This window comes from Ptychodera flava, chromosome 6 (genome assembly GCF_041260155.1).
Source record: "Ptychodera flava strain L36383 chromosome 6, AS_Pfla_20210202, whole genome shotgun sequence".
In the NCBI taxonomy this organism is placed as follows: Eukaryota; Metazoa; Hemichordata; class Enteropneusta; family Ptychoderidae; genus Ptychodera; species Ptychodera flava.
The window spans coordinates 42,328,178-42,353,636 of NC_091933.1; the positions used below are offsets into that span (position 1 = coordinate 42,328,178).

Below are 25,459 nucleotides of genomic sequence, written 5' to 3' on the forward strand. Positions count from 1 at the left end.
CCGCTCGACGCTCGCTCCCTCGGTCGGCGCAACTTCAGTTCAGTACTGTAGTACGGCGCAGCACGTTCTGACTCACGGCGATGGCAACCGGTTGCAAATTCTTGACCTAGCGTGTTTGTAAGAGCGTGAACAACGTATTTACCTTTTTGCTAAATTTGAAATCTTGAGTCTCTGTAACCCCAATCTTCTGTTCTGTTGCAGGCATGGGAAAGTAAGTAACCGTATGTTCCGAATATTCCGTGTGTACAGTACGTGCACGGTCGTGACTGCCGCAGAGCGTAAACTTTCGAAGCGCAACCCGGGACATGGCCCGCTAGTTTAATTAGCCGCCGAAAAGCTAAGTTCATTTTCTCAATACAATACATGATATATGAACAAAGGTTGCGCGTTAATTTGCAACATTTTCAAATGTATCAGTGGTAAGAATCGGCAATCAAAATAGTAATTGTGGTGGGTTTTTTCTGTCAAAGGAAGTAGTTGTCGGGTCTTTATCCGATCATGACAAGAGCAGTCTAAAATTTAAACAATAGACCCTTTGTTTGCCAAGCAATCGTATTAGGGGCAACATCAAAAGTTCAATATGATAAATCTAACTTAATTGCTTAAGTTTAGCCTCCGACCCCCCCCCCCTTCTAACTTAACTGATCTAAAATTGAAAAGCAATGCGGACTCATACCCTGTACTAATTCTTACAAACGACATACCAATGTACCATTGAATTAAATAAAAATTGAAAACCATTATAAAGTAACAAAAATACGGGTGACTGGATCGGTTTTAGCGTACAAAAGCAGCCTTGAAATCGTAAAATTTGCCAAAAAGTCGTTAAATCGTTTTTGACTGCACAGAAATTAATTTGGCCAAAACCCCCCCCACCCCCCAAACTTAAAGGTATGGAAATCGATCCCAGGGCCTAGGAGTGGTACATGTAAAACAGTGTGTATCTTTGCGTCAGAGGCGGAATAAACGATGAGTGTATCTATTTATCCAGGAAATCTTAATCCCGACTGCTATGTTTGTACGCACATAGAGCCAGTCGACGTTAGGGACACAAAAAACAACACGAGGAAAACAGACAGGGGTTTTGAACAAAATGTAGCCGGTACTTCACCGATGTCTGTAACTCCATACATGAAAATATTCGTAGCTTGACGCACTTTGAACATAGCTCGTAACAAGGGACAGTGGAAAGCTCATGGAACTACGTGTACAACTATAACAGCCACTCATGTAGTTTGTGAACAGTGAAGATTTTTCCGATCAACAACTTTGACAGATGGTGGACTGACCTTTCCTACCGCAATTGTTATCTCCCTCGATTCAGCACAAAATTTTCGTATGGACTGTTGATGCGGTGTTTACAGTTGTTACGTGGTGGTAAATCCTAGTCGTATTTACGACTGCTGCGTAAACAGTCACTGAATAAATTTTGCACGCATTTACGAGCACTGGATATTTTTACCATTTTTAATCGAAAACCGTCCGTATACGCGTATGACAGTGACAAAAACAACACAAGGAATCTGGCGTATATTGTTACTGAATTACTTTGACCAAAAAAATCACCCAAATGCCGAACGGTGATCATACAGAACTCTGCAGGTTTCTGGACTAAACGACCCCAAACCGACCGGATCTCAGTCAACTGTGCCGGGCTCGACGTCTACTCTATCAGCGTCAACTCAAACTTTCACTCCAGACAACTTTACCCCACAAACTGGGAATATACTAAATTTACCTTGAAAAAAATTCAAACTGTGTATCGTATTGAAAAAATCTTACCGGAGCCACGGAACAAATTAAAAAACCAACAAATCCCAACAGAAACAGTGGAATGATCATTAGTGTGCAAGGTCGCTTTATTATATGTCAGGGTAAAAAATCTAGTTTTGAAATTTCTGGACGGTACAAAAGGCGGGGCAGAATGAGACAGATTACGACCAATGTGTTACCGCCGATGGTACATAACGTATTGTTGATAGCAGGTAGTTCGGTGTCCAGTGAGAACACTATTCCCAATATACAATAGCTGTTGATTTGAGCTGCCTCCGATCGAAAATTTTCTTTACAAAGACATGATATCGCCAAATAGCTGCGATCAAGATCATTATGATAGAAGCAATTGACCGCCGAACACCTGCTTGCTGTTCTTATACACAACGTGTAAAAATTGATTATTCCTGCTGAGAAATACGACAGCAAATATTGCAACGTGAATTTCTTACTATTTTCCTCGCAATGGTTTTACATCTGTGTCTATTTTAACACGGTCACTGGACCATTTCTGACGATTTTTACAAACAAAGAATCAGCTCACACTCATCATGGGAACACATTGCAAAGACGTTCAAAAAATGTTCATCACATGAAAGATTACCGTAATCCCCGTTTCAAAGATGTAGGAAATGTATAATGTGTTGTTCATCTTGAAAAATCCCGAACTGCAACCTCTAAATACAACTTCCCGATAACTTGCCGACAATTAACTTTATAAGCACACTCCGGTCATCACATGACGGTTGTAACCGTACATGTACTGCCGCCAATGGAGAATCAAAAGACATCAAATCAAATTTAAGTAAAAAAGTATAGAAAAATATCAATATCCAAGCACTGTAAAACAGAGTAATTTTGATACGGTCAATTTATTGTATATTATAAAAAATCTCCAGGCCACTCGGAACAGCGTAAGATTATGATCTCACCCGTTCGAATACTACACTCACACGGTAGGGTAAAAATGTGAACTCAGAACGTTATATACTGCTTCCGCCAAGCGAGTCCGCTTAGCTAAAGACGGTAAAATGACCATAATTATTATTGCTAGTCTCTGTAAATTTTGCCGAACATTCGTTAGTAGTTGTCGAATTTCTTGAGTTTGTCCGAAAACTATTTCAGTGAATGACGTAAGTTAGTGCGAACGCAATATCGATATCGGGAAAGCAAAATCAGTCACAGACAATCGAGGAAGAACACAAGAGTCTATTAATCTGCGAATTAAATGAATCCTAAGTTACTGTAAAGTAAAAAGGTAATGTTGTGTCCTGGTTGGGAAAGAAAAGTTGATTAAGATTTCAAAAAACGTCAGATAATATTAGAGCAATTTAGTAAAAAAAACAAGCTCAGAAAAACGTATAGAGAAGAACGACATCACTGCGATCTTCAAACCTTTTATCATGTTTCAGTCTGAACGGTCAACATTTGATGCTATAATCTATGTCAAGTGTCTCTTTTTGGTCAAATCTGACAGAGATGAAGCAATCGCGATTTGGTTTCATCGCCCCTACCCCTACAGAAAATAATACAGCTCATGGGCACCTGTATAATCGTGGCGTGAACGTATCAATGGCCGGCCATGGGGCATTGACCGTGCATCGCCAGCAAATTAACAACGGTTTTGGACGTCACGAGAGCATTTTTTCGCAGTCTGTGAGCGGTTGAGTGATTTGGGTTGGCTGCATAGATCGGAATCGAGTTGATTTCGGCCGAAAACAGTTCGAAAAGTAGTTTTCGTGTTCCGTCCGAATTGGATCCGCATATTGCCGTTTTGTCCATGGCAATCAGCAGAGCTGTGGTGGGAGGCCGTATAAACGCCGGGAACACACGGCATCGTACGCAGGGCTAGGCGACAACATACTTCCAAAAGAGATCGATCGTAAAATATCGTACCGCAGGTCAACATACACATCACCCATTCATAGGCCTAGAGGTACACAGATCAACAAACAAACAGGGAGAGGCAATCTGTTTGAAACCATGAAATAGTCCGTTTGTGTCTGAACTCATCTGAGACTCGTGTTCAGTAACCGTTGGTCAAGTATTTTGCTCAGTTGTACGAATCGTTTATTCATTGTTGACTTCATAATCGATCGGATGTACACAACAAATGTTTGATCGTTTTGCACCTTTGCGCGTCCCCTCGTGATTGGCAGCTGTTTGAATGCTTTCATCTATTGTTTGTTGACGCTTCGAACACAGCATCGAAGCAGTTTTGGCATCAAAAATCAACTTAAAATGGAAAAATGAGAGAATTTCGCCAACAAGGTGATGCCACAAGTATTCACAAAACGTAATATGTTGGAACAATGCTTTAATTTACACCATGGTTGTTGAAAGCTCCAGATTTTCGGAGCATTCGTTGACACTGTTATCATGTGCCACTCATGTTGGATTATGAATGCCCAGGGAGATAGGGGGTATTTATAGGCTCCCCCTGCCTTTAAGCAATTAAGTTTTTTTTCAAACATTTTGACGTCGCCCCTTAATCAATCAATCAATCAATCTTTTATGACTCAACACACACTGACAGAGAGTGTGGTATGGCACATTTCAGATGAAAGAACAACATGTCCAGAACTGAACACCATCAAATGGATATTAAAATCCAAATTAAAAAATTAAAATCCGTGTTTATACTACTTTATAGTTCTGGCAATTGAAGTTGCTGCGGCTTCTTGAAATGTCTGTTGTGTGTTTGTATGGTGTTGCAATAAGCAAAAACATAGTGGACACAAAAGAAACTTGAAGAGGCCAGTTTAGTGGGGAGACACCCATTGCTACCGAATCAATTCTCCAATACCAGTACACACTATATTCACAGGAGTCTGTCACACTCTGAAACAACTCACGAAATGTTACCGTGCCTTGTTTATTTGTTAGTGTAATACTTCTCCTTTGTTAAAACTGTTTTCCTGCTAAACAGCGAATAGGCACAGTGGTGATCTTTCAAAACCTGCCCTAGTATTTAATAATACAAGTGAAATCTGTGAAAAAACAGTTGCTTGGGATAGGTTATATAATATAGTACAGACAGACACTATGAGTGTGACAAAAAATGTGCTGTCACGAGAGGGGCGCTTGGGCTGTCTACAGTATAACTAATCACAAGCGACTATGGTGTTAAGTTTACCAAAAAAACCCAGCTCCAGGTATAAAAGGTATCGGCAGATATTGGTGCCATGAGTCACACAATTACAACATTTAAATAATGAAATAATTGTATTATGATTCGTTATTTAAATTGGCTTGAAAATTCATATATTTATTAAAAGATTTATGAGAGTAATTTCACAAAATATGATTATCATAAACTTACTCAACGTTTTGTAAAATACGTAAAGTTTACCTGTGGTTTCTTTGTAAGGTTTATATTTGTCACTTTTGATACTGCTTATTGTTTTCTATACTATACTCATTTACTGTTGATTTATGTTAATAATTTCAAATAACAATATCTGCTCTTTCCAACCGTTTATCCAATTTGTTACACCTCATGTATTTTTAATGTAAAATACAAGTACTAAGATGACTGTAAATATTCTCAATATGTGATTATATTGTTTGTTAAGATATTTTGGCAAAAGTCAAGGTAATTTTAAAATGTTGTTTTACATTTGGTGTCAGTCATTGGAAGAATCAGACTTTATTTAGAGTAATACACATGTTATTATCTGCTACGTATCACTCTGAGCAATGTAATTCATATGCTATGCTTAATTTTTTCTCTCGAAGAATTATTAATATTGCGTACTTGCAGTATTCTCTGACAGACATCCAAAGGGGCATGTTCTTTAAAGGTGGTTTCATTTTGTTTATAAGATGGGCCAGTATAATATATAGTGAAAAAAGAGGGGCAAAACGTACAAACAAAACTTAGCCACAGTCCCTCCACAAATGGATGAAGGTAATTTGTTCTAACAACACTGTTTGATATAGCATTCTGGTGGGAACAACAGAAACACATGTTGATTTTGGCAGTGCAAATAATAGAACCCTCTAAGGGACTGTCTCAGATGTCGCATAAGTTCAACTGAATGAAATTGCTTCGTTTAGATCAAAACCCCCTCCCTCAAACAAAAGTTTAAAAGTGCAAAATGTACTAAGAATTATTCGTCTCGTGAAGACTGCAGTATTCAGTGCTGTTTCGTCAGTCAACACAGTGAGAGTGAAATGACCAGGTGTGGTTAGTAGCATATTTAAAAAAAACTGATAATTTTTATCTTTATTATTTGATGAATGAAAGGTTTAGAATGCAATATTACTGTTGGTAAATTGTATTTGAAACACGAACGAGCTACACACAGTTCCTGTAAAATTTGTTGACACGAGTGTGCAGTTTTTTTTGTTTTTTATTTTTACACACAACGAACTTGTGATCACAAAATAAAATTGCAACAGTGAAGTTCACTAATTGAATGGAGGTCAAACCCCCTCCCCTGTAAACGAATGAATTTTGCTTTTTGAACTTATACGATAATCTGAGACGGTCACTAAGACAAGCAGTGCAATAGCAAGATTCCAATTGACACCAGTGTAAATTAGCATAACAAAGGCACATATACTGAATGCAGAACTCAAAGGTCAGGTCAGGTCAGGTGAGGTTAGGTGATATCGTACTGAATTATTGTACTTGGTAGTCTGTCTACATTTGTTGGCTATCTGTGGCCTCTTTGTTTCTGCTGGCAATCAGGAAAAAACAGCAACTTTTGTAGGAGACATTCAACACAACATAAATTCATTTATGAATAAGAGATGTCTATAAATTTTTGCTCAGATTTCAACTTCAAATTGATCTGCACTTGACACATTCAATCTTAAAGTTTTAGCTGTATTCTTGTGAATTATGTCATGATTTTAACTAAAATCCTGAAAATTAAATATTGAAAATTTAATAAGTCACAACCAATTTTTTTTTTTTGGGGGGGGGGGGGTTTCACCAATTTTTTTTTTTTTTTTTGGGGGGGGGGGTTGAAAAAATTTTGGAAAATCACAATGTTGGCAAGTTTTTGCATGTGTACTGTGTGAATGCTGTAGTGTGTCATAGTGTTGTGAGAGTATTACCTACCCATTGTTTGGAGTGTCCAGCTATGACCATGCCATCTTGGACAAGCAGCAGTTTATAAATTTCACACTAGTTACCAACGAAAGTACAAATATGAAAAGTACAATTCAACAGATTTACTGTCTGAACATTAAGGTGACCAGGGGAATGGCATCTCTTCACAACAGCCATTTTTAGGCATTTGATAACGAAATGTTACGAAACTTACATCCTTTTAAATTATTACACAACTGTCCCAGAAACATATTTTTTGTCTCATTTTTGAACAAAAAGGGCTTCCCTTTGAGCCTGTGACATAAAAGGCAGTCATCTTGGCCATACTGAATGCTGCAAAGAAGTACACTACCTGCTGTATAAGGCTGTTCAAAATCGCTAAATTAGTTGAAATTCAATAATTTGTCATGTCTATATACCTGGGCACCTATTTGCCCAGAGCACCTGATACACCCAACAGAGATGAATATTTTGGGAAAAGAAACTAGTTGTAGTACGGTTTTTTTGAAAGAAAGAGAAAAGTGAATATTTTTATTCCTCCTATAGAATATTTTGAAAAATTGCACCTAGCAAATGTTAAGCAGCCGGTCCATACATATTGCATCATTCCTCTTATTCCCTGCCTCTGTTGCCATAGCAACTAACAATCAGCTATCTGTTTTTCCCCTTCATTGCTTTCTCCTTACTTGCAGTGCTAACACAGATGGAGTTGGGTATGTGAAATATTTGAGTTGCATTGTTTTTTGGATGTAAAGTAAAGTAGCTAATGGATCCTACAGATTGTAATGTGTTAACTTTGTTTTAATTTAGTTATAATGATTTAAATAGTTATTTCTTTTGCAGTTTTCGTTTACGGTCCTTAGAACTGTAACTTTGGACAAGGTTTTCAACATTGTCCTTCAACACACCAACTTGTGCTTCTTAGTCTGTTGCCAGCAGCATGTTGAATTATTCTAGTGTCAGCCTTTCTAAATTTCAACACAACCTGCAATACATATGCATGTAATGTGTATTGTCATTAGTGTTCAGTGAATCTATTGCTGTAGAGAAAATTCCATCATCAACAATAACAAGAAGATGTAAACAGGGTTCACACAAACTACTGTGTGTCTCGACATGTTTCAGGAGACAGACTAAGGAACTATATTAATTTATGTACATGAGAAAAATTGGAAAAAGTTGTCAAGGTTACAGTTACTGGTCCTTTATTAATGAAAGTGTACATTGCTGGCCACTAGTGATATCACTACAGTGAGCAATCTCAACAAGTTTGCAAAAGTAAATACACTTGAATTTATGGACATTAATTTATTTTATGATATTTATATAAATATACTTATATCTAATTCAATATTTTAAATAACTTTGAATAATAATAAATAATACAAGTGACAGGTGCTAAGGTAATGGGGATAAGAAAGAAGTGTGAATGTTTTTTCACATCTTATAATTCAAGGCATTATGAGAAGGTCATCAGTGGAACCCAATGTCACATGGAACATTGTTTGATATTCTCTTGGCATTTTTATTGCCCAATCAGTCATCGCACACCTCGAATTATGTTTTGTCACAGAGTGTTGCCTGTAGGTAAAAGTAATACAAATGATACTCCAGCAACACCTTCAATGAGGACGAATTATAGAAGGGCTGAAACAACCATGAAAAGTATAAATATGGACAGTCATTCTGAAAACATCTCCTCAATGCCTTGAAATATTCAAGATGTTATATTGTCTCAGTTCAAAAATCATTTGTGTATCTTTTTTTTTGAAACTTATTGAGATTGCCACTGAGCATGGTGTGTGTAGATGGTATGTCATTTGACTAATATTATACTGACACCACTTACCCTGGTCCTGCAATGAGAAATTCATGTTACTGTATGTGGTTTGATATCATCAATCTGTTGCTGTAGATGTTTTCAAAAGGTGGTATCCAGTAGCTTGCATGTATTGAGTGTGATCTGATGTCAGAAAATACATCTGTGAAATGACACTGTACCCATTCCTTCAAAATTTCAATGATTTCTTTATCAGTGCGAAGAGATACACTGTGAGATCTCAATCAGGGAGATTCTGAATGCCCACATGCAAATGTTAATTTTTCCCATTTCAAGATGTGACATAGTGAGGTGTTTTTTCAGAGCATGGCATGCATCCGTTTCTTCCCCGAAACTCATTTTGGACTGGCAGTTTTCCTGCTTTTTCCTGAAAATTCAATGTTGCCAGATTTCTAAATGTGTAGGGCCAAAATGATGGGTATATATCTTTTCATGATGTGTAAGAAAAATATTTTTATCTGTAAAAACATTGCAATTGCAAAATAAGTTGCTAGAAAAACTGTTGGGTCTGCACCAAGGTGTTATGATATTGAAATGAAATTTTCATTGAAAATAACTGTGCAGTTTGTTACCATTTTTCTCTACTGTTCTGTTCACAAGACTTGAAATTTCAAACCTAAAATATTATGAAGTTGCTTTGATGCCATAGCACAGTAGGTGCTGTCATAAGTGTGGAGTGGATTATGTCTTCTCAACATTTTCTTCTGGTGCTGTCTTCTTTGACAGTCTAAACAGACAATGTTACCTGTAGAAAAAACTCAATATTCCGAAGTCTATATAAATGATAATCAGTGCTTAATCCTCAAATACACTTATTTACAAGTACAGGAATGTGAGTATGAACAAGAAGCAAGTTTATTTTCTTAAAAAGTAGAAACATCAATCTTGTTTTAGGTGACAAATGTGATGGAAGAGACAGAACTATTTATCCAGCAGTTCGATTTTTTTATCCAAATTGAAACATTTTAGTGTGGGAAGATGAAATTCATTGGGTTGTAGCATATTACAAACAGCTTTGAAGTAAATTCAAGGTTAGTTCATGACTATTATGGAGCTAAGGTGGTATATCTCTTCCCATTGTTAGGGAGTTGACCCAGCTCAATAGCATATGAAGAATCAAAGTGTTCCCCGAGCCAGTGTCTAAGTCATGTGGTTTCCATGGCAACATTTCATTTCTGTCGATGAATTCCTATCTTTGCCTCTAGCTGTGTGGCTTTTTTTTGCACACTTTCCTTTACCAGTACATATAATTTGTTAGCTTCTTGTCCTAACACTCCAGTCAGTCTGAAACCATCATTCTTTTTTGGGTTCACACTTATGTTGTAGTTTTTTTCATGAAAAGAGTGACTAATTTCAGTCTCTCCTGCAGTTACTGGTAACATTTGGCCCTTTAATGTCGAGATTGTACATAATAGAAGTTCATCAAGAGAATGAAATTTAGATCCATTTGTTAGAGATGACAAAATCTGTATTTGCAGTGTATTGTTTTGTGACATGTCTGTCAACCTCTGGAAATGGACAGTTGATTCTGAAGTTGTTAAGAAATTGCATCATCTATTTCCTGTTTCATTGATTGTGCATAGTAATATTACAAGGTATATTTGCACGATCTTCCTATTTTTTGTTTGCCAGCTCGATCATAGTATTCTTATAATGTGGACAAGCTTGTTCAGTGCAGGTGAACCCAGCTCTCTTTTTGAGGAAGTTAAAATGACACTTCATAGCAAAGTACTTGCTGCAGGGTTTCATTATTGTCAGTGTAAATTTTTTATATGCTGTGGTAGTTTCGAAATTCTACATAGTTACTGCATTTATATCTTGCTCAATGCAAGAATTCCCATGAACTATTTGGCCAGTTTTATTTTAATTTTGATCAATATATTTTGTGATCAAACATTTAACTTCATTTTTTTTCACGGATCTAATATCGAAGAAGGCAGTAAAAAGATTCAAAACATCACTGTTATGTGAAACAACAATATCATCAGTAGCGTTTAGCACAGATATGACAGGCAAATTGATACTTTGGTACCAGGGACTGCATAACAATAATGGTATATCATTTCCTGAAGATAAGGGGGAAATGTAGCAGGTGAAATACGCTAATAATTATACAATTGTTAAACATTTGATGCTCAAGTGGTCAAAGTGAAGAACTGTTCAGTGCTAATGAAGAAAAACTAACAAACAATGTCGAACTGCTGCATACACCAATCAAAAAAGAAAAAGTTATATTGTGAAATAATCACAATAATGATAGAGGCCTTCAGAATTTATTTCATTCCATTGTCTTGCCGGATATTTTATGAGATATTTGAGTGAAGAAAGCTGTCTCTGAAGGATGCAACAAGAAATTACACATTGATTTTTTCTAGTAATGCATTAAAGCGCAGTGGTCGTCGCGCCGCGCTTGCGTGGTTTTTTTGTTGATAAACATAAATTTTTGTAAACATAAGTCTTCTCAACTTCAATAGGAGTGAGATGGGAGCAGTCCCCCACTTTGTTAAGGCCTTTGTAAGACTCAACATCATGCAATAGTAAAATATTAAGATCGGAAACGAACTTCAGTGGTATAAACTCGTGTAGAGCTACGAACATTGGGACACTACACTCAGCACATTATGTCGCTGAGTTTACTGCACGCAGACACAGTGAACAAAAAGCTTTGATCGCGCGCGATCACGCTGGTTTACACAATGCTATGTACAGTACAGTGAAAATACATAACTAAAATGATCAACATTGCCTATATATGTAGACCAGCAACAAGCACAATGCCTAACACAAAAATTACACTCAAGACCATGATCGGCTAGCCTGAGCAGGACACGGGAGATGTTGTTGGGAGACGGTCACCGCGCGCCGCGTTGACGTACACGGATATAGAGAATCGGTCCCACAACGTACCGGCCGGCCCGCGACGACTTGGCCCACAACCAACTGTTGATCACCATGTCTTACTTCTCCTAGTATTACGTGGTAAGAAATAGTAAATGTCAGGAAACAATAGACAAAACGAGCGGGTTTTCGCGGCATTTGGCAGGAAAATTGCACGGCTACACCGTGCATAGACGTATCGAGAGATCCTGTGCCCGGGCCTGTGCACGGTCATGGCAGTGATCCAACCGCTAGCGTGTGTAGGCCTACCGGTGCTGGGCAAACTTCGTTGTTGTACCTCCTGATTGCCGGGTAGGTCTGAATCCTCTTTCAAGTGAGATAACCCCCACATAACAAGAAGACCTATGAAAGGTCCTTCGCTTGACTTGATACCTGTACTCAGAATTCTCGTTTGCACCCCAAAACGGGGTAAACTTTGTTGTGGTTGAGTTGGATTCTCCACAGCAGAGTGTAGCGCGCCATATACCCGGTTTGACACGGACGTTCATACAGACCACGGAACAGAACAGATGCAGAGATGCTTCTTGCTGCAGCGGGCATTGCTCTGCGAGCTGTAGATTTCTGTAGTTTGAGTTGTTGTCTTTGTACAACTTAATGTTGTACTCCTGTCGGGTCTCTTGAAATGAAAGCTCTCGTCCTTGCTAGCGATGTTGAAAACTAGAGCCCGGTCGTTGATAGTCTGTTGGCGTATACATGCGTACGTATGCGTACGTCGGTTCCCAGACACTTCGCACCAAAACCACTTCGCACCATACCATCTCGTCCCATACCATTTCGCACCAAAACCACTTCGCACCAAAACAACCTCGTACCAAAACCTCTTCGCCCAAAAGTCACGTCGCCCAAAACCATTGCGACCCGAAAAAAAAAACACGACTTTACTCCCCAATTTATCGGTAACCGTTAAAAGCTGAAAATAACCAACCACTGCAGTGAAGTTTTAATCACCTTTCTACCATCCCGGGACTGAATCTTGAAATTGTACACATTTCGAGAAATGACATCGCATCGTGCAATACCGCGCACGGCACCTGATATGTACCATTTAGTAGTTTGTGTGTTTTCTTTTTTCTAATATATGGTATGGTTTCATGAAGAATAAATGGTTCGTGGTAGCAGTTGCAGGTAAAAACAACGTATTAAATGATACATCGTGACATCGATGTTTTAGGACGAGTTGACGGTAAGTGAAGTGGTTTTAGTACGAGGTGGTACTTGGGGCGAAGTGGCGTTGGACGAGGTAGTACTTGGGACGAGGTGGTTTTGGTGCGAAATGGTTTTGGGACGAAGTTGTGTGGGGCGAACTGGTTTTGGTGCGAAGTGTCTGGACCCCCGTACGTCTAGCTCTATGGCTCGAGCGATGACAGTAGCCGAGCCCCATTCAACTGATTCAAGAAAATCATGAGCAAATGTGATCTCAATCCAGCGTGCAATTATTGTTCAATATTCAGCAGATATTTAACTTAGATTAATTGACCTTTTATTGCGTGTTACATTTGGTTAGTTGGTATGCTTCAATAATGCTTGTGACAGATCAGCCGCCATTTTAACAAGCGGCAATATCGCAAACATTACAATCAACCCGTAACATGTGCGGCGTTCTTGGATTTGTTTACAACAGAGGGGGACCCCCTCAGGAGGATGCGCAGCGCGACGACCACTGCGCTTTAAATGATATCCCTCCTTGAACATCTCCAAGAATTGCAATTGTGTTCACAAATACAAGTCCTAGCTACACCATATGCAATCAGCCCATATTGTGTTTGTGGAGGAGACAAGACAGTCAAAGTACAGATGCGCTTTTATAAATCAGGCTAATTTATTTATCCAGTGTGTCTGGTTCAACTGTTTGCTAGTCAATGTTACCTGCTTGCAAAATGGTTACATGATATTTGTTACCATTTTGCATCCATTCATTTATTATTCATTCATTCATTCATTCATTCATTTTTGTCTTCCAACCATTCTTCCATTTCCTATCATCTCCACATCCCTCAATGTTGCAAATGCGTTACTAACATATCGTGCTTGCGCAAAGGTACTTCTATCATGGGCCCTCCACAACTGCTGACTCAATAAATTATTTATGCCCAAAAATGCAACAGTGATCACTTACACCGTAAGTCAAAAGATCAAACAGTTGCTAATGCTATCCCAAATACTTGACTTTGGATGCAAATTTTATTCCAAACATATACTTAAGTTTGAAATAATTTTACCACACCCTATTGCATCTCTCTTTGAAAATAGATGTGTAAAATACATGAATTTCCTCAATGATTTTTAATCATTTGTGAAAATATTCTTCTGAATACACACATATATCAATCAAAATCAGTTTATAGACAGGTTTGCGCTTTTTAATGAAGCAGCACATTGATTTCTATATATAATTTTTATCTCTTGTCATAGCTGCTTATGATACCAGTTCAGTCAAGATATATATTCACATCATATCGTCTTGGTCAAGTCATGCATACACTGCAGACATGCACTTGATGGAGTAGTTAAGTTAGGCTTTTTAAAATCAGGTCTGGTATAAACTTCTCATCAAACATTGCTTGCAGGGAGAAGTCGACTGAGCCAAAATCTGAGTCCAAGTCAAACCCTACGGCAACTGCTGAACCAAAAGCTGGTTCTAATCCTTCATCTAAGCCTGCTAAAGAGGCAGCTAAGCCTCAATCTGTATCTCAGTCTCAGAATCAACCTTCTAGTAGCTCTGAAAATCCTAGCTCCTCTGATAACGGTGTAGGGTAGGTGCTTGAATCTTTCCAGCTATTCTCTTTTGCTTGCTACACACTAAAACTTGTGCATAAGTTTAGTAGCTTATACACATCTGTATGCTTAACCTATTGGTTTTTCACACATTTCATTACATCCTTTACTGTGAAATCGTTTCAAACTTTACATTTTCATACTAACATTGGCGTAAAGTAAACATCTTGCATGATATTCCTGCACCTAATGATCCATGCAACATGCTACATAACTCGTCTCCTTCAACTACTTCTTCTTCCTTATTTGCATGCATGCTCCCCTGCAAGTGTAGTCGTCACTAAGTTCCACTGACTTCACTTCAACCCAGTTGTGCACTGCAACATATAAGTAGTGCATCAGTTCAGGTAGAATGTGATAGTTCATTTATAAATACTATCACCTCACTGATAGGTTTATGTCACTACAGAAACACAGCCGCTAAGAACTAACAATTGTTTTGTTCAATCACAGGAATATTGATAATAAAAGCAAAAACGATAATGAAATGTTGGGGTAGGTAAATAGTCAAATACCAGAATCCCTATCCCAAAGTGGTCTAATGATCTACATTCACTCTAAAGTCATAATCGCATGATGAATGGTGCTACACTGTACTTCTCTGGTAAATTAAAGAAACTTAGGTAGTAGATAGTTCTTTAGAATAGATGCATGTGGGTGTCAAGTTATTTTATTGTATATTATGTGGTAACACATTTCCATCCATAGAGTAATTTGTAATTAGTGTATTGTAGTCGTGAAAACAAAAGTATGTTTCTCATGTTTGGTGGCTGTGCTTGAGAAAAAGACATACTCGATTTTTCTGGTGATTTTTTCCTATCAAGTTTGATATATCACAATTTGCATAAATTCCAAGAGGCGTTGAATGAAGTTGCACTATGTGTTAAAAGTGCATTGAATTTTGAGAACTGAAAAGTGCACATAATAGTAAACAGCAACACATCAAAAAGTTAAAAATTCATTCCAATTGGAACTGAAAGTAGATTCTTATTTAAAAAGCCAAGTATGAGAGAAACATACTCCTATGGTGTGACATTCCATGAATAATTAATGTACTTGTAGATTTTCAGCTTATTTTAATTTCCTACTGATGGATATCAGCTCTTGAATATTTTATGACTATAATAATGTCCAAAACCCACAAGAACAGCAAAGTTCAAAAATTCTTAATTTCCTGAGGAAATTTTTTTCCCTTTCTTGTAAATTCCTTGAAGCCAAATGTTAATTTTATGCATTCAGTTGCCTTCATATCCACTATGAATGTAGAGGTCAATTTGAAATTGTTCAAGTTATGTTCGACGTTTAACCTCTGGATTACAAGTAGCCATTACAACCTACCCGCATTGACCTTTTACATAATTTTTGCTCAGGAATAGAACCTCAGAACAGTGCTGTATTTGTGCCTCTAACAATTAATTGTTCATATTCTGGTTGTACATATTTTATAAATTCTTTACACATGTATTTGTCAAAGTTATTATCTCCTTTTCAATGTATGTGAGGTGCATGTATGTCTTCTATGTGAATTGCTGGTGCGACCTCTGCAGTGTCTGGAAACTTGTACCCACCATCACTTCCACTCCTAATTTATTGCTAGACATGCTGATAAGCAATGACGCATGGGCATGTCAGCATTGTCATTCAGAAAGACCAATTACGAATTGACAAACACAAGACTGCCAAGAGCATGTCTTGGCATGTATATCAGTCTAGCAACCATGCAGTCAGACAAGCATGCTTGATCGATATAAATACCTGTTGGGCATTAAAACAGTATCTCTTCCTAAGAAAGAATATCAGCCTGAGTGTGCAAATTATATGTTTTCTGCAAGTAGTGTTTGGGTATCCAAATACAGCAGTAAAATGATTCATTGTGTTTCCTGTTAGGTCAGAAACTTTATTGAGAACAGCTTAGCTCATGAGTGAGTTAAATTTTTGTTCAAAGATTTTGTTTGGCAAAGGCTGAAAGTGGTTCATTTTTGTCATTGTGGCTTTCATTTAGGTAGTATGTGCCTCAAAAGTGAAACCATCCCCATAAATCAAGAATAAAAATCGGGTCACTATTTAAAGTTTTAGGGAAACAAATCACCTAACATTTACTCATATGTCAAATTCATATAGCCACCGTCCCTGTGTTCACTCTATGGGGACAGTAAAATTTTGATTTTAAAAAACTGAGACTGTAGAAATCTTTCTTACTCCGAGAGCTGTACAACTGAGCCCTCATAAATTTAAGTTCAGAAATGAATTGTAAAACTTTGAGTCTAATGCCTGTCACCGAGGAATATTCTACCTTAATGAAAAGAGCCGCATGTTTCAACACTTTTTTTGACAAAATAATATTGCTGTGTATTAAATTTTGACTTTGAAGTAAGTGCCATAAAATGTTAGAGTCAAATACTAAAACTTTGAATTGTTGAATAAGGTCTAAATATTTGTTCATGGAAAAGTTGGTGAGTGTGGTTAAAACTTACATGTAGCATAATTAAAAAAAATTTCAAAATAGAGCAATCACATTTGGCCACTCAAATGTTTTTGTGTTTAAAGAAATATGATTGTACTGTTCAAATATGCATATTCCTTTGCAGTGGCTTGTCAACTTATTGCTGATTTGCATAATTAAAAGGGCAATCAAAATGACCTATGCAATAATGGTTATGACCATAGACTATGTGGTAGCACTTACATGCAAAACATTGTTACAATTTAGCATTCCTTCTATTTTTCTGCAGAGGTGGTGCTAACTATCCAGACCTATCCGAGCACAACAACTGGATGTCAAAATGTCTGACACCACAAATCTACAAAAAGCTTTCGGCTCTGAAGACTCAGTCTGGGTATACACTGGACCGTTGCATCCAGACAGGTGTAGACAACCCTGGTCACCCGTTCATCATGACAGTTGGTATGGTTGCTGGTGATGAAGAATGTTACGATCTCTACAAAGACCTGTTTGATCCCGTCATTGATGGACGATTCAATGGCTACGCTCCAGATGCAAAACACAAGACAGATCTCAACCCTGAGCATCTTGTTGGTGGTGATGATCTGGATCCCAACTATGTGCTGTCATCCAGAGTGCGAACAGGCCGTAGTATTCGTGGGTATACCCTGCCACCACACTGTAACCGTGCAGAGAGACGAGATGTGGAGAAGATTTGCACAGACGCATTGGCTACCTTGGATGGATCCCTGAAAGGGTCATACTATCCACTGGCAGGAATGACAGAAGAACAGCAAGAGAAATTGATTGAAGACCATTTCCTGTTTGACAAGCCTGTATCACCCCTTCTCCTTGCATCAAGAATGGCACGTGACTGGCCAGACGCACGTGGAATTTTCCACAATGATGAAAAGAATTTCCTTGTTTGGATAAATGAGGAAGACCACACGCGTGTCATCTCAATGGAAAAAGGAGGAAACATGAGAGCTGTATTCACCCGCTTCTGTGATGGTCTCAACAAGGTTGAGAAAGCAATCCAGGCTAAGGGATACGAGTTCATGTGGAACCCACATCTTGGATATGTCCTCACCTGCCCATCTAACCTTGGCACCGGTCTCCGTGCAGGTGTACACGTCAAATTGCCAAACCTCAGCAAACACAGCAAGTTTGGCGAAATCTTGAAAGAGCTGCGATTGCAGAAACGTGGTACTGGTGGTGTTGACACAGCATCAACAGATGGTACCTTCGACATTTCAAATCTTGATCGTCTTGGAAAATCAGAGGTCAAGTTGGTGCAGCTGGTTGTTGATGGAGTGAAACTTCTCGTTGAAATGGAGAAGGCCCTTGAGAAGAATGAATCTCTTGATGACCTGATGCCCAGTAGCAAAAAAGACCCAGAACTTGCAAACTACCCTGACCTGTCAAAGCACAACAATCACATGGCAAATGTTATGACACCACACATATACAAAACTCTGAAAGACAAAAAGACGCCGAAAGGTTTCACTTTGGATGAAGTTATCCGTACTGGCGTAAAGAACCCTGGTCATCCGTTCATCATGACTGTTGGATGTGTCGCCGGAGATGAAGAGAGCTACGAAGTGTTTGCTGATTTGTTGGATCCCGTCATAGATGCACGCCATGGTGGCTATGGCAAAGATGCCAAACACAAGACTGATCTGAACCCAGACAACATCAAAGGGGAAGGTGTCTTTGATGAGAAATATGTCTTGTCTTCCCGTGTCCGTACTGGTCGCAGCATCCGTGGATATGCCCTACCTCCACACAGTGGAAAGGAGGAGAGGAAAGAAGTGGAGAAGATTGTCTCTGATGCTCTTGCAAAGCTTGATGGCCCACTCAAAGGAACATATTATCCATTGGATGGCATGACAGCTGAAACACAAGACAAGCTGATTGAAGATCACTTCCTCTTTGATAAGCCAGTGTCACCACTACTGACAGCTTCCAACATGGATCGTGACTGGCCAGAAGCCAGAGGCATCTGGCACAATGAGGAGAAGAACTTCCTTGTCTGGATCAATGAAGAAGATCACACCCGTGTCATTTCCATGCAAAAAGACGGGAATATGAAAGAGGTGTTTGCTCGTTTCTGTGATGGCCTCAACAAAGTAGAAGCAGCGATCAAAGAAGAAGGCAAAGAATTTATGCACAATGATCATCTGGGATACATCCTCACCTGCCCGTCTAACTTGGGTACTGGTCTTCGAGCCGGTGTTCACGTCAAGCTGCCAAACCTGAGCAAGAATGATAAATTTGATGCTATCCTAGGTGCCCTGCGACTGCAGAAACGTGGTACTGGCGGAGTTGACACAGCCTCTACCGATGGTACCTTTGATGTCTCCAATGCAGACCGTCTTGGCTTCTCTGAAGTTGAACTTGTACAAGGAGTGATAGATGGTGTGAACCTCTTGATCGAGATGGAGAAGAAGTTGGAGAACAGTGAATCAATAGATGACCTGCTACCAGAATCAGTCAAACCCAAACCACCAGTGAAAGTTTTCAGTAGCAACTACCCAGATCTCTCAAAACACAACAACTTCATGGCCAAGTGTCTGACTGAAGATATCTTCAACAAGCTTGCTGACAAGAAAACTATCAATGGATACACATTGGATGAGGTCATCCAGACTGGCGTTGACAACCCTGGCCATCCATTCATCATGACGGTAGGCTGTGTTGCTGGCGACGAAGAGAGCTATGAGGTGTTTGCAGATTTGTTAGACCCTGTCATAGATGCTCGCCATGGTGGTTACGGTAAAGATGCCAAACACAAGACAGATCTGAACCCAGACAACATCAAAGGCGATGGCCTCTTTGATGAAGAATTTGTGCTTTCATCCAGAGTCCGCACTGGACGCAGCGTCAGAGGATTTACACTGCCACCATTCTGTGATAGAGAAAACCGCAGAGCAGTTGAGAAGATTGGCAAAAACGCTCTGGCTTCACTGTCTGGTCCTCTGAAGGGCAAGTACTACCCACTGAAGAGTATGACCGAAAAGGAACAACAACAGCTGATTGATGATCACTTCCTCTTCGACAAACCAGTCTCGCCCCTCCTTCTTTCATCCAACATGGCCCGTGACTGGCCTGACGCCCGAGGCATCTGGCACAACAATGAGAAGAACTTCCTTGTCTGGATCAATGAGGAAGACCACTTCAGAGTTATCTCCATGGAGAAGGGAGGCAACATGAAGAGAGTGTTTTCACGTTTCTGCGATGGCCTGAACAAAGTAGAACAGTCAATCAAGAAAGCTGGCAAGGAATTCATGTGGAATGAGCATCTTGGATTTATCCTCACCTGTCCATCAAACCTTGGCACTGGTCTGCGTGCTGGCGTCCATGTCAAGCTTCCAGAACTGTCCAAGAATGAGAAGTTCGATGAAATCCTGAACAACCTTCGCCTGCAGAAACGTGGCACTGGTGGCGTTGACACCGCATCCACCGATGGCACCTTCGACGTCTCCAATGCCGACAGACTTGGGTACTCTGAGGTGGAGCTTGTGCAGATGGTGATCAATGGTGTCCAGCTTTTGATTAAGATGGAGAAGAAATTGAAAGCAGGCGAATCAATCGACGACCTCATCCCAGCAGAGAAGATCAAAACTGCAGATGACGTCAAGTTGGGAGATGAGGCGCCAGCCGAACAAGCTGCCGAACCAGCTGCTGAATAGAAGATGACGACTATCTCAAAAATCACTCTGAATTTCAATCATCCTAGCATGATTCCATCATTCATCCAGTTTGCCTAGAACATATCAATCAATCAAATCTGACAAAATTGAAAATACTTCTTTTGAAAACATCTGAGTGCAAACAGTGATGAGTTATTGTTAGGTGAAACAATCAGAGAAGATATGTCAATAAATGATGTGAAATTTACATTTAACATGTTTTTGTTTTCATACTGCAGCATTTTCCATCATAGACGTTAACATTGAGTGCCTTCATAGAGGGCAGAATTTACGTAATACTCAAAGCATTAGAGCCCACTTAACTTAAAATATAAGCCAACAAGAAGAAAGATGTGTTCACTTTGTAGAAAACTGTGCATGGTGCTACATTCAAATGTATTTACAAATTCACAATGCCACAAGAAACTGATGTTGATGAAAACTATACTTTTTCTACCTTACACTATAGCACAGAGCTCTCACATAGTTGCCTTTGTAGTAGGTTTGTGTTGCTCTAACAACCCTTGAGGGATTAACACCAATTCGTTTTCCCACCCATTCCTCTGCAGTTAATGTACAAAGAATTTTATTATCATACTTTTTGGATTTACATATTAAGTCACACATTGATTTGCAAAATATTGCACAGTTTCCCTACCGAGTATAAATTTATACCTAGAATGTCATTTGGGTTATTCTTGGATTCATAATTTTAACCAAGACAAGTTCAATTGCAACAGAATGCAGCTGTCAGTTTGTTGGCACAAATGTGAGTTACATCATGCTTCTGATATAATAATTCCATGTAATCTTGCCAGTTTTTTAACATCCTCAAAACCACCTTTTCTTTTACAGATTTTTAAAGGAAAGTTAGAAAATAGTCCAGTTTACAGTGTCAATCTACCTTTTCCTCATAGGAATTCTGTTTAATTGTAAATTTTATGTATCTCTCAGGATAATTTGTTTTCCCTATATGCATGGTTTGGCTGCGCATATCAGAATTAATACTTCAAGAAATAGCTAGCCCTGACCTGGATATGTGAAATTTGAATACATTCCAAAATAAGTGAATTGAACTTGACCTTGATATAGGTTCAAGAATGATTTTGTTAAGCTCATTGTACACAAAAGCAGGCATGGTACTTTTCTGTGGCCCAGTACACAAGAGGTTACTACATTTTCTGACAGGCAACTATTGTCTGTGATGTGGGACTCATTTATAGTACATATGCCACATGAAAAAATCAATTCCTTTTTATTTTGATTATTTTTGATCATACCATTTAATGTGTGCCAGAATACATTTAATAATTATACTTAATCTGTGTGTTGCTGCTATGGATTAAAAAAAAAATGTTTCAGATGTGTTTATAACTTGATAGCTCAAAACTAAACAAGTTCCTTGTATTTATTTGTGTGCATGTAAATGAGCATTGTTCTTTATTCCTGTTACATGGAAAAAGATAAATTCCAATATAAACTTCAGTTATTTTTTTTCCAACTGAGAATCTATTTTTTATATTCACACTTGGTCTGTGGCTCAACCTAAGACTAAGACATACTGAATTCAGAAACCGTCCATCTTTCATAGAATTGCAAAACTTTAAAAATATGCATAGAAAGCCAAAAAAAATATTTGTAAAGCTTATAAAGTTTCTTCTTATTCATTTGGCTTGTTGTAAATATTTTTAAACAGTAATTGTAACCTGAATTCATAAATTTTTAAATGTAAAACCACTACTTTTGGAATACTTTTGTCAACAAGTGTTTACAGTTTCCATTTAAAAAGAATGTGGAGAAGCAATAAATAGAAAAAAAGTGTGCCATAAATGGTTCTGATATTGTGGTGTAGTATGTATTGATTGTTTGAGTATGGTTGCATAGGGTGCAAGTGGGATCATCGGAATTTCAATCAGTGATGTTTCCTTGCAGACTGACCTTCTTCCAAAACGTGAAGGTTTTCAGTAGATTAGAACACAAATTCAAAGTATTGTTCCGTCTTGCTTGCCACTGCATTACTATTTCAGATTTTTAATGTATGTGATTTTGAATGGTATAAATTGTCAGCCCTGGATCTCTACTCATGTACAGATACTGCTGTATTTGCTATTTTATAGGGACAATGTCACTTTTGCCTGTGTGACAAAATGTGTGACAAAAATTTAAACTGGTGACATGGTTTTAATGACATTTTTAGAAGAAAAAAAAACTGAGTGGAACAGTATATAGGTAGCAAGTTGCTCACCCCACCTCAAATCAAACATAGCAGTTTTTCACTCTCACTTCCAGTGCAATTACATTGGAAACTGAAACCCCTGGATCATATGATGATTAAAAACAGCAATAATTTTTTTATATTACCCCCAAAGTGTTGCGATGGAAGATGATATAAACCCCATGACTACAGTTCATAACATTTAAAATCTTTCAACCAGTGACAGTCTGACGTAGGTATATTGTGTAATGGTGCTGTGTGTGAAGCAATGAAATTTTAAACACAGCGGAACACGATCTGCTACAGCGTCTCCATCAAAGCTGGATAGTCATAATTGTCAATTGGACTTCTTCTATAGGCAACTACCTCATAATTCAATCAAATTAGGCAGTGTTTCCTTGAAATCCACTTTTTTCAGCTATTTCAACAGCACCAAAAGGATGGCGGGGTGATCTGACTGTAGCAGACTGGCTATATTGAACAGTTGTATGTACACAATATGTTTGGGGTTTTTCACATCAGAAAGCCCTAACATTTCATTGACTTGAATTTCATTGGGTTTGCTGGACCTCACACTTCACCAGCTTTTCAAAGATCAGCTGACTTATTTCCTGTCTTGCTTTTATGCCTTGCTTTTGTAAATTCAGTTGAAATGCAGTTGATGATGTATGTGCATTTATCCACACACCTTTCATAGGGACTGATAATGTCTCAATGCTGAGGCACTATTGAATGTGAATCACGCAATTCTCCCATTCAAGAAAATCACCATAAGTGAGTGACTTGAATAAGTTCATTTTTTCCTCCACATTCAATGATTACAAAGCTGGACTGAGTAGACACACATCTGGCAGCCAGTCATGATCACTCACAGTACAGGTGCCGCCAACTGGTAAATTTCATCAATTTCGCAAAATCATCACAAAACATGTTTTGAAGGCTGATAAACCGATTTTACTTATTTTTGACCTTGACCTAAAATTTGGAGGGGAAAGTAGAGCTGTTCGTAACTGCCCTTCCACTGGCATACACGGAAAATATGCCCTCCCACCGAATTTTGATGCCCACTGCCCTCCAGTATCTATGGTCTATCCACTCCCCACAACAATTCAAGCTCCCCACTGCCCTCTCCGCCCACTACTGAAATGCCCAGTAGATCCCCTCTAGGCAACCCAGAAGAATGCAAAACTGTACAAGCAGCTATTAGTATACCTTTGAACATTGCTCCCCTCTAAGTTAGGCGCTGTTAATCTCCCCTCAAGTTCTATTTACCACGGCTGGGAACCACGGCTTTCCCCTTCCTCTATACATATTATCCGGTACCAACAATCAAATTTTCTCCCCGCCCACTGAAAAAAAATGAAATTTCTTCCCCTCCCATAGTAAATATCGGTTTTTGCTTCCTGCCCACTGATTAGTTTTGAAATTTGCCCGCCCGCTGAAAAACTGTGCACGAACACCTTTCTGCACGAATAGCTTAGTTGGCGGCACCTTACAGTATTAATTTTGGGAAGACACATCAGTCTTTGAAGTATGAAAGAAGACTCTAGAGGGCAGTATTGGTAGAACAATAAGGCTCACAGCAACCTCTTTTGCATCTGCATACAGTGCAATCAATATTTGAATTTCTTGAAATTTCTTTGAACCAGACCTGTAATCCATGAAATTTTCTTAATTGCAAAATCTATGTCATGGCAGTCTGACATTGAGGGTGCACATTTACAAGGATTCGATACAAGAGTGTCTATTCCAGGCAATATTCTTTTTTATTCAATGACTCTTTGTAAAGTCATGAAAATATTTGAAAAGACCACGAGTCATATCAGGCCATTATAAATTGCTAGCCTCTGCAATAAAAGCTGAAGGCATATATCCACAAGACTGATTTTTGCACATATTAATTGTGCGCTGGAAATTATGTTCAGGGGCTCATAAGGATAATCACGTCAGGAAAAGTAATTTGCACTTATGTTTATGTTACACGAATGGTGAAGAAAGTCAAAGACGTAATCAGAATTGTTACATTGGCTGCAAGGATCTGCTAAAAAGGAACAACAGACGACAGACTATCTCTGTAGCTATGGAAAAACAAATGATGACAGCAGAGTTACTAAAAATGGCGAATGACCCTAGTAATAGTACCGGTAGTATAGATTTTGATGGTATGGAAGATGTACAGAGCATATAATACCAGATAGTGAGTGCAGAGGTCCTTTGGCAATATTCTTAAATCTTGATACGTTTACGACCTATCAGACAAGCAGTTTCTGATATGATTCATTAAATATGCAAAAGAGCAATAATTTGATACTGCTCAATGCCTTTCAGCATCAATACATCTCTGCTAAGTGTCATCAAATTTGATGCAGTCTTGCTGGATGCATTACTTTTTAAGGGGTTTGAATTCACAATATCTATGATACTAATTCACCAAGCATAGCAGTCAGTAGTTCAAATCCCTGGAAATAGATGTTTCAACAAGCGACTGATATAGCTATGCTGTGATATTTAAGAGAATTCTGAGGATAGGTATGAGCTTGTTTTTTGGCAAAACAATAATTTATAACTAATAACATCAGTATGAAAATTACTTCTCCCAGCCATTTTTGAAACATACCACCATTGGGCACAGTAGTGCTCCAATCTTGCAAACAAAAAGAGGTATTGCTATATTAACTAGTGAGCTAAAAGTGCTATTGTGCTTGCAAAGAGTTTGGACTTTCAGTTTTTGGGCAGTAGTCCAGTTTGACAACCAGTTTTC

The 25,459-nt window shown here is 38.5% G+C and overlaps 1 protein-coding gene across 6 annotated transcripts; it reads left to right on the top strand.

Moving 5' to 3' along the window:
• Positions 1-102: 102 nt before the first annotated feature.
• On the top strand, positions 103-22,313 carry LOC139135841 (creatine kinase, flagellar-like). 6 transcript variants are annotated; one of them, XM_070703586.1, is made up of 5 exons: positions 189-211; positions 7,528-7,548; positions 14,141-14,326; positions 14,802-14,843; positions 17,081-22,313. In XM_070703586.1, exons 1-5 carry the CDS (start codon positions 204-206, stop codon positions 20,481-20,483), a joined length of 3,660 nt encoding a protein of 1,219 aa, XP_070559687.1. In that variant the 5' UTR covers positions 189-203; the 3' UTR covers positions 20,484-22,313. The 6 variants fall into 6 exon arrangements, with proteins under 6 accessions (XP_070559692.1, XP_070559687.1, XP_070559689.1 ...); XM_070703588.1 differs by lacking the exon at positions 14,802-14,843; XM_070703589.1 differs by lacking the exon at positions 14,141-14,326.
• Positions 22,314-25,459: the final 3,146 nt, after the last annotated feature.